General features: G+C 41.6%; 1 protein-coding gene across 8 annotated transcripts in view; it reads left to right on the top strand.

The window, feature by feature from the left end:
• The window catches only part of CBX5 (chromobox 5), a 60,086-nt gene extending 46,187 nt beyond the window's left edge, over window positions 1-13,899 (top strand). For all 8 annotated transcript variants that reach the window (XM_078384665.1, XM_078384664.1, XM_078384667.1 and 5 more), the window contains 2 exons: window positions 3,420-3,517; window positions 7,335-13,899. In XM_078384665.1, coding sequence (XP_078240791.1) covers window positions 3,420-3,517; window positions 7,335-7,485 — 249 coding nt within the window. In that variant the 3' untranslated portion in view covers window positions 7,486-13,899. The remainder of the gene's footprint in view (window positions 1-3,419; window positions 3,518-7,334) is intronic.
• The last annotated feature ends 1,147 nt before the right edge of the window (window positions 13,900-15,046 follow it).

Genomic DNA, 15,046 nt, shown 5'->3' with positions numbered 1-15,046 from the left:
GTGAATACAGTACCAAAGTCAAACTACCCATCCTCAGCAAAGCCCAAACTTTTTTTTATCCTTTGGAGAGCACTGAAAACTACCCTTTCTGAACTTACAACAGAGTACTAATAAACTATTCTTCCGATGCTTGATAAAATATCAGTTCCCAGCAGGCAGAAATTAACTTATGAACACCTTCACTATCTGCTACAATGTTTCAGTACAGTATCTTGAAATCTGTCTGTCAGTTGTTGCTTACAGATACAAGAGCATGGCTGGCTATTTTTCTTGTCTCATCCTTTTAGTTTTTGCTGTGATAATGCCCTTCTTTATCAATAGTGAATGTTACTGAACACAGGTATGCTGTTAATACATTCATATGAGTGACAGCAATTAAAGTGCCTAGCTTGGTTAATTCCTGTAGACTGTGGCTTACAGTATTCTTACCATGTTTTGGAATATGTTAAGAGTTCCATTTTTTAAAATCATCTTCTCCTCAAGCCATATCACCTAACCAGATTTTCTTATTTATCTTAGCTATTTACATGGGACAGTACCCCTTAATCTCTACATTTGGACTCTTCCTTCTATTATGTAAAAATTCCTGGGGTTTACTTTGTGGCATAAGCCATCAGTTTTCCTCTTCCTCCAAATTTTTCATGTCTCACCACAGCTCTGTTTCAGAGCCATTGACTATGACCACCGTCTCCTATCTTCCCTATATGTCCCTCCATATCACATCCCTCTTTATGTATTTTGTGATTGAACAAACGTCCCATCAATAATTAAATCAACACTTTTCAAAGTATCACTTAGTTTTCCTTTTTTTCACTCTTTGTTTTACAGATGGCTGACCAAACACAGTACACCTGTCAGAAGCAGGTGAAACAAGTATTTAGCTAATCTAAGATTGATTATGAGATGGCATCTGTTGGGGAGGGGATAGTTTGAGGAAACATGGGAATGCTGTGCTGGCAGATGGGATTTTGGTATGTGTCTACTTCTTGGATGGTACCCATTGTCATGTATAACATTTAGCACGATGATGAGAAACTGTATCCCTCTAGATGTTGTGTGAATTAGCAATTCCCATTGTCTCTTGATATTGACTTTGCTTTAAAGAGCTCATGGTATTTGTAGTCCAGAACATCTCTAGACGACCACAAGTTGCGAACTCCTAGGTTAGGAGGAACTGCTTCTGTTCTGTGCTATAGGTTGACCACACGGAAAAGTGATCAGGGCTCTTGAAGTTTTAATAATTGTGTAGTACCTTCAACATTTGTGTGGAAGAAGTAACCCCTACTGAGGTTTCTTTTTCCACATATTAAAGGTACAAGCATCCTACCATCTTTTTCAGACAGTTGCTATTAAATGGTATTGAGAGTAGGAGCATAGCCATAATCATTATTTCCATTTCCCCATTGTTGGCAAACTTGCTTGAAGCCATGATTTCACATTGTAGGTTGCAGCTGGTTGCAAACCATCAGGTATTATAAAGTGTAGCTGTGATTGAGCCTTATTTTTACACCAGAAGAAGAGTGCTGACTCACTTGGCTAATTTGTGAGATTCCTTCAGATGAGCAAAGTACAGGCATGAAGGTGAGAAGCTCACTTCCCAGGTCTGTGGAAGTCACCATGGTGGTTGGGATTTAGACTTTGGATAGCAGGGTTCAAGGAGACAAATGAAAGTCACCAACTGGGTGGCCTTGTCTGAGCTTCTCTGTTGTTCTTACCCTAACTTGCTTTGCTGTGAGGATAAAAGTGAGAGAACAACAGGTGTTGGTTTTGAACCTTTTTTAGAGGAAAGCATATGACAACAGGGACTGTATGTATTCAGTTACAGTTATTTCAGACGCATACACTAGTATTGCTGCCCATATTATTTTGCTAACACACCAATTACTACTCTGTACAACATAGTCTCTTTATAAATCAGACCTCTGGTTTTAAACAGTTAACCTATTTTACCATGCTACTGAGAAATGCAATAATTATAGATCTTTAAGTGCCCATTTTGTCTCTAACTGCTGATACTTTCTGGATTAAGATGCTCTTTTAAAATGCCCAATAATGTTTCTTAACATGCCTGTCTATCAAGATAGAGACTTGATTCAAGGATTCAGCTCTCTAAATAAAATGTTGGTCTTTACTTTGCACTAGGCATCCCCCAGTTTCTCTCTCTGGACACAACACACTGAGTACCAGCTTGGTTTCAAAAGTGAAAGCCACCTCACTTCTTGCTAGTCCCACACAAAGGTTATCTTCTTTTGGCCCTTTTTGTACATTCTTGTTTAAAAATAAAGATGCTAAAACAAAGTGTGAACTAGCTTTGTGGTCTTGACTTTTTTTTCTAATATTAAAAAGGACAGAAATGAATTGCCGTGGGGATATTGTGTGTGTGTTACATTGCACAATACTTCTTTTAATTCCCACAGGGTTTTCCAGTCACTTAGTTAGCTGACTTCAGTTCTGCAGTCAGTATTCTGTCTGTAACCACCAGTTGTCTGTCTTATACACTTAAATAGGAGAATCAGGAGAGATTTTCGTTCTTTCCCCTTCTGCCTCATCCTTTGACAACTGGCTTTAGTGCCTTAGAAAAGCCAAGCTGTCTGTCTGCTTCAATACTGCCTGGCTGCATAGCTGCATCTAGCTAGGCAGTATGTGTGAGCCACAAATGTGTGGATCTTTAGCAGAATAGCGTGTGCTGCTGCTGCTGCTGCTGCAGAGCTGGGAGAACACGCTCGCTCCAGGCTTGCAGCGACTGAAAGCTGTTACCACCCTTCAGATGGTATGTGCGGAGGGAGCTGACCGACCCTTGTCTGGGGCCCCGACGATTTAAAGCAGCTCTCGTTTGCAGCAGCAACAGCCCCCAAAAATAATTTTTTTTAAAAAAAGAGCCCCGCATGAATGGGACACACCCATTGACGGCAGGCACCGGCACAAAGACCTCAAGGACCGTGAGAGCCCATAGAGGTGGTGCGCTCTGGAGCGGGGGAGGCGTAGCAGGGATGGGGAGCTTTGGAAATCACGAATGGCTGCAGCAGCAGCAGCAGCAGCAGCTGCAAAGGCAAGACGGCTTAATTCCCTCGATCTGTCCTCCGCTTGGCGAGCTCTTTTTAAATGGCGACTTTGTAATTCCCTGTCTTTTAAAGTTCTTCTTCCCCTGGGTACCTCCCATTTCCCAAATATTTAATAAAGAGGAAATGCAAAAAAAATGATGACTATGATTAGTTGGTAGTAATAAAGACAGGATATTAAGGCCTTGTCCTCCTCTCCTAATTGCCATCAAGCCACGCGGAGCATCTGTTTATCACCTGGTTCTGGTGGCCTTTGAAGCTCCCCTCTCCTTTTTCGTTAAGGGAGGCTAACAGATGAACCGGAGGCAGAACGTTTAAGGGTTTTTAAAAAAAACATTCTCCTTTTTTCTTTTTTACCAGAGCACCGATATCGCCAGGGGCTTTGAAAGAGGATTGGAGCCGGAAAAGATCATTGGAGCCACAGACTCCTGTGGAGATTTGATGTTCCTCATGAAATGGTGAGTATTCTTTTCAAAATACATCTATAAAAATAAATTGATCCTGGTATCTGATCCCTCTTGCCCCGCAATCCCCGGTGTCCCTTTTTGAAACGGCTGGGGAAGAAATAATCTTAGGTGCGATTACATGTTTGAATGGCCCAAGGGTGGTTTATTTGCTGGGCTTTGTTCTCCCTCAAGTGGGTGTTGTGCTTCTTGCTTGCAACTGGTATACTGTATTTCGGTATACAAGCTCCCCATCTCCCAGTCTTCCTTGTGTTGCCCAGTTGTGGAGAAAGAGAGAGAAGGAGAGGAGAGGAGAGGAAATCCTCCTGCAAAGGTTTTGACTTGCCTCTTGTTTTTGCTGCTGGGTGTATCTTAGCTGGAAGACTCTTTGGGCAGGAAGAGAGAGAGAGAGAGAGATGGCTGTGCTGCATATGCAGCAGGAGCCCCTCCCCCACCACGAGGGAGCATGGAGACAAAGCCGGGAGCCTGGCTTATCTGCTTGGCAGAGGTTACAGCACAGCTGTGTTCAAGGGAAGTGCTTTTTGCTCCCTCCCCCTCCCCGTCCCCCTCCCCCTCCCGGTTTTCATTTGGGTGGGGGTGGGGACCGCCCCATCCCCCATGGCAATGCGGCAGAGAGAAAAGAAGCCCTTGTCTGTCTCCCTTCCTTTCTTCCTTTCTTATCACTGTTTGGGCTGAGAAATGGATGGGGCCGCGCACTTCCCAAGGCGCCACGGAGGGGGAGGGGACCCCAGCGGAGCGCGCAGAGCTCTTGGGCGGCCAGGTCGGAAGGAACATGAACCACTGCAGGGAGAGGTGGTGGTGGTTTCACAGTGTGACCAAATGCTGTGGTTGTGAGCGACAAGCATGGGGGGGGGGAGTATTTTCTGAGTATGCATACTCTGTAGTGGTTATAATCTCTCAACTGGATAAGTCTGTCTCCACTGTCTCACCCACTATACCTATCACTGCAAAACAATGGTTGTGCAGAGCCCCCCCCCCAGTCTAACTATACCATGGCTCAAAGTGATGCATTAAGGGGAGGTTTCCTGTGTGTACAGTGATTGATTGCCTTTGACTATCCAGGCTTCATGTTTCCAGCTACTCTGAATTCTGAAGGGCAAAAATAAAAATCTGTTTAGTGAGATGGATGCCCTGCAGATTAGAATGATAAGAGTTTTCTATGCTAATTTGAACGTGCAAGGCTCTTGACAGTGCTTACCATAGTTGCATTGCATGTACCCTGTGGGGTAGGTTACTTTTATGGCTCTTCTGGAAATAGGAGCTGAATTTAACAGAACCTGGCTTGTACAGGGCTTTGACCAGAACCTGGATTTTGTAAGTCCATGGAGAAATTATCCCCTGGACCACTGGCTTTCATTCTGGTAAATTAACCAAAAGAACACCTAATTGCTTTCTAGACCATGGGAGTAATCCCTCTTGCAAATGTTGAAGAAACAGATTGTGAAGTTTAACTACACTAATTTTAATTACTCTGCACTGTACATTTGATCACTTCTTAATTTTACCTTTGCAACTGACATCATTCTGTGCTCATTAATAAAATGTAATCATTGTCTCACTTTTTCACTAATTATTGGAGTACAACTGCACTCCTAAATTCATTTACTTGAGAGTAAGCTCAGTGGAATTCAAAGGTTCTCTTTAGAAGACGTTTTATGACTTGATATTTAAGAAACACTAATGTTTGTTCTTGTAAGGAAAAGCCATATAAAAATTTAGTGAGATACATGAATATGATATATTCTATTTTTCATTTTTTAAAAACAAGGTGACAGCTCACTATTCCTCTAGATCTTGGTTTTTAAAACATTTAACTCCAAATGTTAGGTTATAAAGTTAGAAGGAATAGCTATATTTGAATTTCTTCTATCAAACGCAATTCAGGTTAGTGACAGAAGTTCTGGTCTCAAAGTGTTAGCTTGTCACACCTTTAATAAATTGCATTTATTGGTCAATGGAGGTTAATTTTCAATGAACTCTGTAGTTGGTAGATTGCATCAATAAATAATTTAAAGCTTCCAGCCCTAATTCGTGCTAAATTGCCTATATTGGTTATGTTTGGTAAGAGACAACTTGCCTGGAACTGAGGGATGTAGCGTAAGAGACTAGGTTAGTGGACAGTCCCTGCTGCATATGAAACAAGGGACAAATGCAGGCAAAGGCAGTGATCCAGCTAAGACATTGTCTGTTTTATGTGTTAACTGAAAGGGGTTTTTGTAATAGCCTCTACACAAGAATTGTTGTAGGTAACCCCAAAAGCTCTTATGCGCAGAACAAAGCATTTAAAAAAATATGCGTGTTCAGACATTTAAGGACTTTCTCGCATTTCACTTCTCCTGGCTGTAGTATGCTGGGCTAATCTGGTTTGTTCTGCTGCATGTCTTTCCCTTCCCCCTCCTCCTGCCTTTGACTCTTCTAGTGTAGTACAATTTAAGGTAAGTTTATGTTTCATCTGTGTTGGTGAGGTAGCTCTGTGTTTATGCCACCGCACATTCCTCTCATGTTTTCATCAGCCATATGCATTTGCTGTTCCTCTTGAGATTTTTAACCAGAAAATATGCTTTGTGACTGGTGGTAAAACATGCCAGCAAAGATTAATTCTGCCAAAAGGGTAAGGAAAGAACGTTTAACTAACAAAGGACTGGGGTACGGCCTTTGTACTGGGGTACAGTGTCCCTGAGAATACTGCATTGTAAACACTGGGTTTGCTTGTGCTTCCTCAACAGACTTTTATACAGTCCCTCTGAGCTCCCACAGTACAAGACTGCTTTTGACATTATGCAGGATAACTTTGTGCCACTAGAGACTCAAGAAACTTGGGCCCCTTTCACAAAGTTGCGTTCCCATATTCTATGAGATAGGAGAAGGAAGAAATATAGAAAGGTCCCACTAGAGCTCTCATCCAGTTAAATAATTTTTAAGTTATTTGTATGACTTCTAGATTATTGATTATTATTCAAAACCGTCCTGTCCTGTCCTTCCTACCTTCCTTTCTTTTTCTTTTTCTTTTTCTTTTTCTTTTTCTGTTGGACATGCTTCCACATCACCTTAAAAGGGTATTTTCTTTGTGATGGAATAATGGACATGTCTTTTTAAAGATCATGTTTGCCACCAGCAAATTTTAAATGTATTTGCATTAAAAATAATGTGTTGCAAAAAGTGAATGCTTGACAAATGAGGATCACATTTTCAGCCTGTTGAACCTTTTGAAAATCTTTTGATCTAACCAATGACTAAATAGTGGTTCTCAAACTGGAGGCCCTACATGTTTTTTGACTACAACTCCCAGAAGCCTTGATCATTGGCAGTTCTGGCTAACACTTCTGGATGCTACAATTCCAAGAAAATGTGGGGTCCCCCATTTGGAACCATTGGTTGCTGTCCTTGCCTTTAAAGTGCAGGGTGCTTGGAAGGAGTAAAGAGAAGGTACTTCTTTTGCTTCCCTTTCTTCCCATACCTTTTTATAGCAGAGAAAATGCAGAAGGTTGCTTTTTTTGACAGTCTACTCTAAATTGTGAGGTCTGTTTCACAGGTGGGGGGGCAGTGCAAGATGTTTATGTCCATGTGTATTCTCAATCAGGAGAGGAAGAGACAACACTATTTTCTGAGTGTGCATAGCTGTTAGAATACAAGTAATATTCTAATGGGCACGGATTCTGCAACTGGAGGCCCCTAGGCCAGACTGGTTCCCACAGAAGATGTCAACCTCATCCCCAGTTGCCAGTTTAGAGGGCAAAAGGCAGGAGTGGCTAAATAAGGTCTCTGCTTTATCAACTGGTAATCACATCTGCTTTTGTTGTTCTTGCTTCAGGAAAGACACGGATGAGGCCGACCTGGTTCTAGCAAAGGAAGCCAATGTGAAGTGTCCCCAGATTGTGATAGCATTTTATGAAGAAAGACTGACCTGGCATGCATACCCAGAAGATGCCGAAAACAAAGAGCGGGAAGCAGTGAAAAGCTAAAGTAGCTTGGGATCCTCTGTCCATCTGTAGTTGTACATATCCGCTCTCCCTTTTCCCCTTCCACCCAAATGAATCCATGAATATGTGCTTGTTACTGTGCTCAACAGGATCTTGGTTGGTTTAGTCATAACATAAATGGTGTGAGTTGCATTCAGTTTCACTTCCAAGAGATTTGACAGGTCATGTGTGTTCCTTTGTCCTTTCATTTCAGAATTCAAAACATGGTCTCCCTTTTGAAAGACCTCTCAGATCATCCAGGCTGGCTTTCCCTGCCTGGCTGCTCACTTCTGCCTCTTCAGCTTTATCATGATTTGTGTGGGCAGGAGTTGCCTTCCATTCTAGACAGATGCAGTCAGAGTGACTGAAGGCTACTTACATTTGGGGCCTGGGGGAAGTCCATTGAGCTGAGCACACTTTTTGGATTCTGAAATTTCTCAAATACTAATCAAACCAGAACTACCAAGAGAGTGATTTCTAATTATTGTAAGAACTGCTGACATTATGTGGGAATTTGTTTTCAGATTATTGGATAGCAGTTCCAATCCTGACTCCCAGTGCCATCTTTATTTGCATTAGCCCAATTTGTTCCATCCAATGAGCACTGTTGTGTTCTAGCTGTAGGGCAGGAACAGGTTATTCTGAAATGGGGATCAGTGGAGAGTAATTAGCTGGCAAGGACAGCTCCCCTTTTAACTGGCCTTTCATGCAATTAAATCTAGTCTCTTATAGCTCCTCCCCATTTTTCTTAATTTGCATTAATTGTGCTTTACCAGATATGTAGTCCAACCAATTTTGTGCCATACCTGAGATCCTTATCTGTCACTAGGTCTTTCCCAAGAACAAACAAACAAACAAACAAAAAAACCAAGAATTGTGGTTCCAAGATGTAATCAATGTTGTTTTTCCTAGGAAGGCTGTCAAAATTAGGATCAATGCTTTAGCTGTTGTTTCACACATAGCAGACTTCCCTGACATAGTAACCTGTGTTTGAAAGAGCTCTTTTGTTTCGGGATCTGGACCTACTCTATATGAGAAGCAGTTTTCTGCTTCTGCTTGTTTTAAAGGAAAACAAGCACATGAGCACATTTTTACTCTTGAACACCTGGCTGTTTCTGGTCAATTGTAGCACAACAGTCTAGAAACTGCTCCTAAGATGCAAGAGTTGTTTCCCACTGGCCTTTGTGTTCTCCTCAGCTGGCACCTATACCACCATCTCTCTCTACACTAGCAATATGGCAGTCAAATGATTCCATCCTTAGGGTGCTGGGGCTATTAGTAGTCAGTCATTTCAGCGGTTGGTTTCCCTCTTGGTCCTTATGATAAGAAAGGTTGAAAGACCACGTAACAGAAAACAGGTAGTAGAATTCCCTGCAGTAGCTCCGCTTTTCCCCCTAATGATGCCCATGCATGGTCCCCGCCCCTATGTGGAATGTCTGTCTTGCGTAGTATAGTTGGGACTCCAGGGTCCGGCAGAGTTTGATGCTTGCTAATATTTTCAGTTTCACTTTCCCCTTTCCTGTGAACATATGTTGACCCAACTTTTGATAATGAATGGCAAAGCTGAACAGTATTAACATGGATCAGTACGAGGCTGTCACCAGCTAAATTTTTGGCTGCCTGAAGACAGCTAAGGGTCATGGGTGCTGGTAATAAATTGGATGGAGGCCTGAAAAAAAGATCAATTGAATAAACTTCGTATACTGTAGAATCGATATGTCACTACTCTTTCAGATGTCCTTCTAGGGTCTGGCTCTTCTATGTAGATCTTTTACCCTTGCTTGCTCCTTTTCCCTGCTCTGCTCTTCCATTCTTCTTACTTTTTAGAGGGGTAGGGGAAGAGGTTTGTTTCTATTGTGATCACAAATCCCTCTTAGGCGCCATTGCTTGCTTCAGTTTTGCACTGCCATATTTTGCTTAGTCTATTTTCCTACAGCAGACAATCAAAGGGGTTCTCTGTCCTTCCTTTTTATGCTGTCTCTGTATTCTGAGCCATGTCTAACTAGACAAGCTGCTTCTGCCTGCACATCAGTGCCTGTTGATGCTGGGGGAGCTATTGGTGAGTGAAGTTTTGTTAGGAATTTCCCCTGCTTTTATATTTCAAGGAGGTGCTATAGAGTAAAATGAATTGTGAGAAAGAAGAGAGAGACACATGCAGATGTGTCTTGAATGGTTTCTGTTCTGGCATGGCTAGTCACCTCTGCAAGATTTGCCTTTGAAGGACAGATGGTACTGATCTCCCAGAGGTAGGTGCAGACTAAAACTTAAGCTCTTCCCTTCTGGTTCCCCTTTGAAAAGCTGCCATAGGCGGGCAAAGGACATCATAAGAAGCTTCTCTTGCTTGGGGTTGGATGCTGTGCACATATCCGCATTCTCTCTGTGCCTCTTTTGCAGCTAGATTGGCAAGTCAATCTGATGTCATAGGGGCTCTCATTTTTCCATCACCAAGCTCATTGCATCCCGGTTCTATCTAAGCTTTTGTTTTTCCTGCACAGATACTTGTATATGTCTTTGTGTTTTCAGATGTGTGTATGTCCCCATTAAAGCCAGGTGCATTCAGCACATTTGTGTGTGTTTTAGAATTATGTGCAGCTTTCCTTATACCATTTTCAAATGCATACATAGAATGCATTGCAAGATCAGAAAAGTGGCTCTGATTGCATTTGCACCATATTTGGTTTCAAGATGTGCAATCTGGGTAAATACATTTTGGGGAAAAATTCTTGACGGAGCAGATTTGTCACTCATTGCTTTTTACAGTCCCTTTGAGCTTTTCTAAATTTTGTCTTTATTGGTCTTTCTTTGTGTTACCATTCTTCCCTCCAGCCTTTCTTCACACTCACACTGCTGTGCATGCCTCTAACGGCTGGAACATTCTAGCAGCTGCTAAGCAGGATTTGTGAGGGAAGTTGGATTTTATTGTCTGCTTGGATTTGGTTTGTGCCATTTATGGGTTGTGAATAAGTGATTACTTTAATAATTCTTTGAGACAAATAGATTCCCCAGATCTGCTTCTTTAATGGGGCTTCCTTAAAAGTAGAAGCTTCCTCCTTCTACTTTCCTCTGCCTCTCTCTTGTCTGTAGGCCAGTCACTTCTGAGGTCATATTTTAACATGAAATATAGAAGGAGCAGCTGGTTTAAGACTAGAATGTTCTTAATTTACTACTACTGCTACTACTAGTACTACTAACTATGAAGTCACCTGCTTGAATTAAAGCAGAAGAGAAAATAAAAGCTTGCCCAGATACTCGAAATCTTATTCATGCACCTGAAGATATTTTCAGACTCAGAGGTGGTTTAAAAGTCATCACAGCTTTGGGGAGAAAACAGATTTGGTGGTTCTTAGTTATCACAATTGGGGCTGGAACCAGGAGAAATTACACATGAAAGCTGAAAAGACTACATCAAGAAGTGGCTGCCCTCTTATCAGCTAAGGAGCTGCTCTCTGCCTTTTGATCCTTCTCTACTATTTGCAGGCAGCCTAGTGTTCGCCTTGCCATCTTCTCCCACAGAATAGCAGACCACCCCACGCTGGCCCTCCCCTGATTCTCAGAGTAGGCTGCTGCAGTCTCATTGTTTGCCGTGACTTATCCTTGCGTTCTCTGGAATTTGCAGAGGTGAACAAAGAAGGAAAGAGTCTGGGGTCCCTGGCAAGGTCCTGCATATCTCTGCGCACCATGAGGTGGAGGCTTTGAATGATTAGTAGCCCGCCCCTGGAAATGTCTTCCCCTGCTGCAGTCTTGAAGAATCCAATTGAGATTTCCCCATTGTTATTAGCTCCTTTTATTTCCCAGTGTGTGCCTCTAACGGCAGGCACTGCTTTCCACATTAAGTGCAGTGGACGGAGTAGAGTCAAGTTGAGTTCTGGAGGATGTGGGCTAGATAGAAGACATTCCCCTCCGTGATGTTTCTTTTTTCAGAATAATTGTAAAATCATCTCTTTGAAAAAAAAAAAAAAGGCTCCACAACCCGACTAACTTAAACAATGTTTCATGCGCCTCTTTTGTTGCTGAACAACTGCATGAGAGAGAAGATGCAACAGAGTTGAGGGCACTGAATGTATGTCTTCTCTTTTCTGTCTCCATCTTGTATACACATTGCAGTGTAAGCGTGATCTCTTTTTGCAAGTTGATGGTAATAGTCATTTCTGTGTCAAGCTAAAAAGGAAGCTGGTGATTATCAGCACTAGTGTAGCCAGCTGAAAAGCCAACAAGGCACCTGCTAGGGAATTAGCAGACATTTAATAATGTTGTCTGTGAAGAGTTATAAACATTCTTCTTCCAGTGTAATCCATTGGTGTATCCTTCTTTTTTCTGCCTGTGAGTTGGGAGGTGTTCAGAGTACCTTGCCGAGTAAGCCCACCAACAAAATAGGTCAGCTGGACACACAAAATGGCTGCTTAACCTGTAAAGATAGAGAAGCTGAAAATCTCTTTCAGCTTTGTCGTCAGGCACAAATGTGAGGAACTTACAGCCTTGAAGAAGTTTCACAGTGTGCACTGATCCTGCACTGTAACCCTGTTCAAAAGAGTTCTCTGTTTTGAAGGGGTGGAAAATCATCTTTCAACAGTATCCAAAATGCATGGCCAGATTCCATGAAATGAAAAACCTTTCCCTTCCTTTTTTAAAGTTTCTTCTCTTTAGCTGAAAATCCTGTAAAGTTTGTGTGTTTTCTTCATGCAGTAAAATTAGCAGATTCAAAATATCCAGGACTTCTAAGCTGTTTATGCTGCATTTAGGTGGTTTCTGAACTGACCTCACCTCACTGTTTGGCTCCTGGTCTCAATGTTTCAATTGCAAAACAAAGCATTTTGATGTTAGCTTTTTTGGTGTCTTACATCTGGAGGGTATGGGGATAGAGATGTGTGTGTATGGTGGATGGGGAGGTTTCAGTCTCAAATCTGGGCTTTCACCAGAAATTTGTAATGTACATGTGTGTGTGAGAGAGTGAATGACATTTTTAAATGACTCCTTTTTTTACTGGAGTACTTCCTTTCTGAATTTATCTTGGTTTAAGTTCATGGCAAGACATTCAATTTGCAGGTGCAGTATTCGGATGCTGCCCATTCTTAGCATGCTGTCAAAAATGAATTGTTAGCCCTAGTCGCCTAGGAGAATGAAATAAAGTACTAAGAGAGAGAATTAATTTTGTTTTAATTAAACTCATTAATTTTTTGATTAACAGTCTAATTTTTACCTGGGGTGGCATTTAAATCTTTTCTTGGCTGTATAGTCTGTAATGACACTCTGTCTCCTCCCAGAGTGAGGAGGAGAAAAAGCACTAAGAGGAGGAGGAAGGGAAAAACTATGCATCCATGCAGTAAGAGTAATATTTTCTCTGATCCCCTATGTCACAGCTGCCTTTTGTTTGCAAGATGACCCAGGGTGTTAGATTTCACCTGCAATTTCCTACTTGCTACCTAACCCTGTGGCAAAATCCTAAACTGTGATATCACAATTTCTGTTTCCTGATTTTAAAAAAGATTCCTTTTAAAAGGCCACCAAATACTGAGGGCTTACGAATGCCCAGTCTTAGATTCTTCTGCTTTTCCAAGAAACAAAAGGTACAATTCCCTGTTGGTGGATCTGAAAGCCATCTTTATTCCAAAGCAAATCCCCACTTCTCCTTTTCAGAACTGAGTCATGCAGCTGTTCTTATGGTTAATTTTTTCCCCTCCCTTTCTTCTTCTTTTTGCCCTATCTTGATCCATCCTTTGTCAGATAAAATTGCTTAAACTGACAGCTTTCCTCAACCTGTTGTTTTCAAGATGTTTTAAACTGAGTTCCCATCAGTCCCAGATGGCATGGCTAATGGTCAGGAACAATGAGAACTCATATTTGGGAAGAGTGTTCATAATATGCCAAAGCAGAAGTTCTCCATGCAGTGTTTCAAAATGTTTCCAGGAGCATGCAAATAGTCAGATAAATCATGATCACTTGGTTGGATCAAAGCAGAAGAATAAACCCAATGACCTGTACAGTTGTATTGTGCAAAGGCCCTGCTTTACTGCTGAGGCACTAAAATTAGGCAAGGAAATTAAAATGTATCACTGTTCAGTGTAAGAAGTCTTATATTTCAGGTCTAAAGGAAAAGGAGCATGAACTTTCTCCTCCCAACTTCAGTAACAAGTTGCCATGCACAGCAGATTGTCAATGAACTTTTGTCTTTCTCTCGCTGTATGTATGTGTGTTAGTGTTAGCCTTCCTTATTGGTGATATTTTAAGCAAGCCCTTTGATTCTAAAGCTAATGTGTATTACGCTGGTTTTTAAAGTGTGAAAATGATTTTTAAAACAAGGAGCATTTTGTTGTACAATATGACATGTTACAAAAACAAACCTCTCTTCTCTGCCCTCTATCCCTCATCCTTACTCTTTCATACTTCTTGTATTGGTTCTAATAAATGTTTACTTTTCAATACAGGCTGTTGTCTTTTCCCTCACCACCAGCACCCATCTCATTCAGATGCTGTAATACAGTAGGACCCCCGTATCTTCAGGGGATCAGTTCCAAGCTTCCCTGCGAATGCTGAAAAATCTCATGCTGTTATAATAGCAAACACTATACACAGCAGGGTCTCTGGCTACCTCTCGTGGTCAGTTCTGGCAACTTCATTGTTAGAAAAATATATTTTGGGAAATTATTATTTTTTATTTAATATTTTCAGACCGTGGATAAGTGAATCAGGGATGCTGATGCTGCAGATAAAGGGGGGGTTAAGTGTACCTGCTTTTGCACCTGGTTGCTCTGTAGAGTTAGACACTGTTCCACAGGAAGAGAATAGTTTAATTCCAACCCCAAGAAACAATGCAACAGTGATAATACAAGCTACACTGAGTGCTCCTTTATCAGAGCTAATGGCGTGCGGCCAGCATATTACACATGTGAGTGGGCTAAAGCTTTTTTAATATTGTTTGGTTGGAGACCCCAGCTATAAAGAGTCAATATGCCTCTTTGCATAGCCTATGCTGGGTGTGTATGGGGGTGGGAGACAAAATGTAATAGCATATTGAGAAAGTGGGATGAGATATTGAGAGCTGCCTTTTTAAAAGCGTGGCACTTTATATATCCCTGTGGGGCCTGGTGGAGTGGAGAGGAATAGCTATTGACTCGTGGTGGTGTGTCGTCAAGGACAAAGATGAAGGATGGTGCCAAAGAGCCCCTCCTGACATCGCTCACATGTTTAGGGAAAAACACAAAATAGATGTGGAATATTTTACAACTGGGCTAACAGAAAGAAGCAATGGTGTCCAGTAGCCTGTTGACCACTTCTTCATAATTTTTATTTATTTATTTATTTATTTATTTATTTATTTTATTTATACCCCGCCCATCTGGTCTAAAAGACCACTCTAGGCGGCTGGGGTTGGTTTGCAAAGATTTAATATTGATGTAGCTGACTGAGTTTTCCAGAAGACTGATGGCCTAAAGGGAAATATTCTTGGCTCTCATAGTAGTTTCATTATCTCCAGTAGTGTAACACCAGGACTGTAGTCCTTTATTGGGAGAATCAGACCCATCAGTTTTCGTTAGCCGATAAAAATTCGATTTTCTTTCAGGATCCA

The sequence above is a fragment of the Pogona vitticeps genome, chromosome 2, assembly GCF_051106095.1.
Source record: "Pogona vitticeps strain Pit_001003342236 chromosome 2, PviZW2.1, whole genome shotgun sequence".
NCBI classification, from domain to species: Eukaryota; Metazoa; Chordata; class Lepidosauria; order Squamata; family Agamidae; genus Pogona; species Pogona vitticeps.
This window is presented reverse-complemented; position numbering and strand designations above follow the sequence as displayed.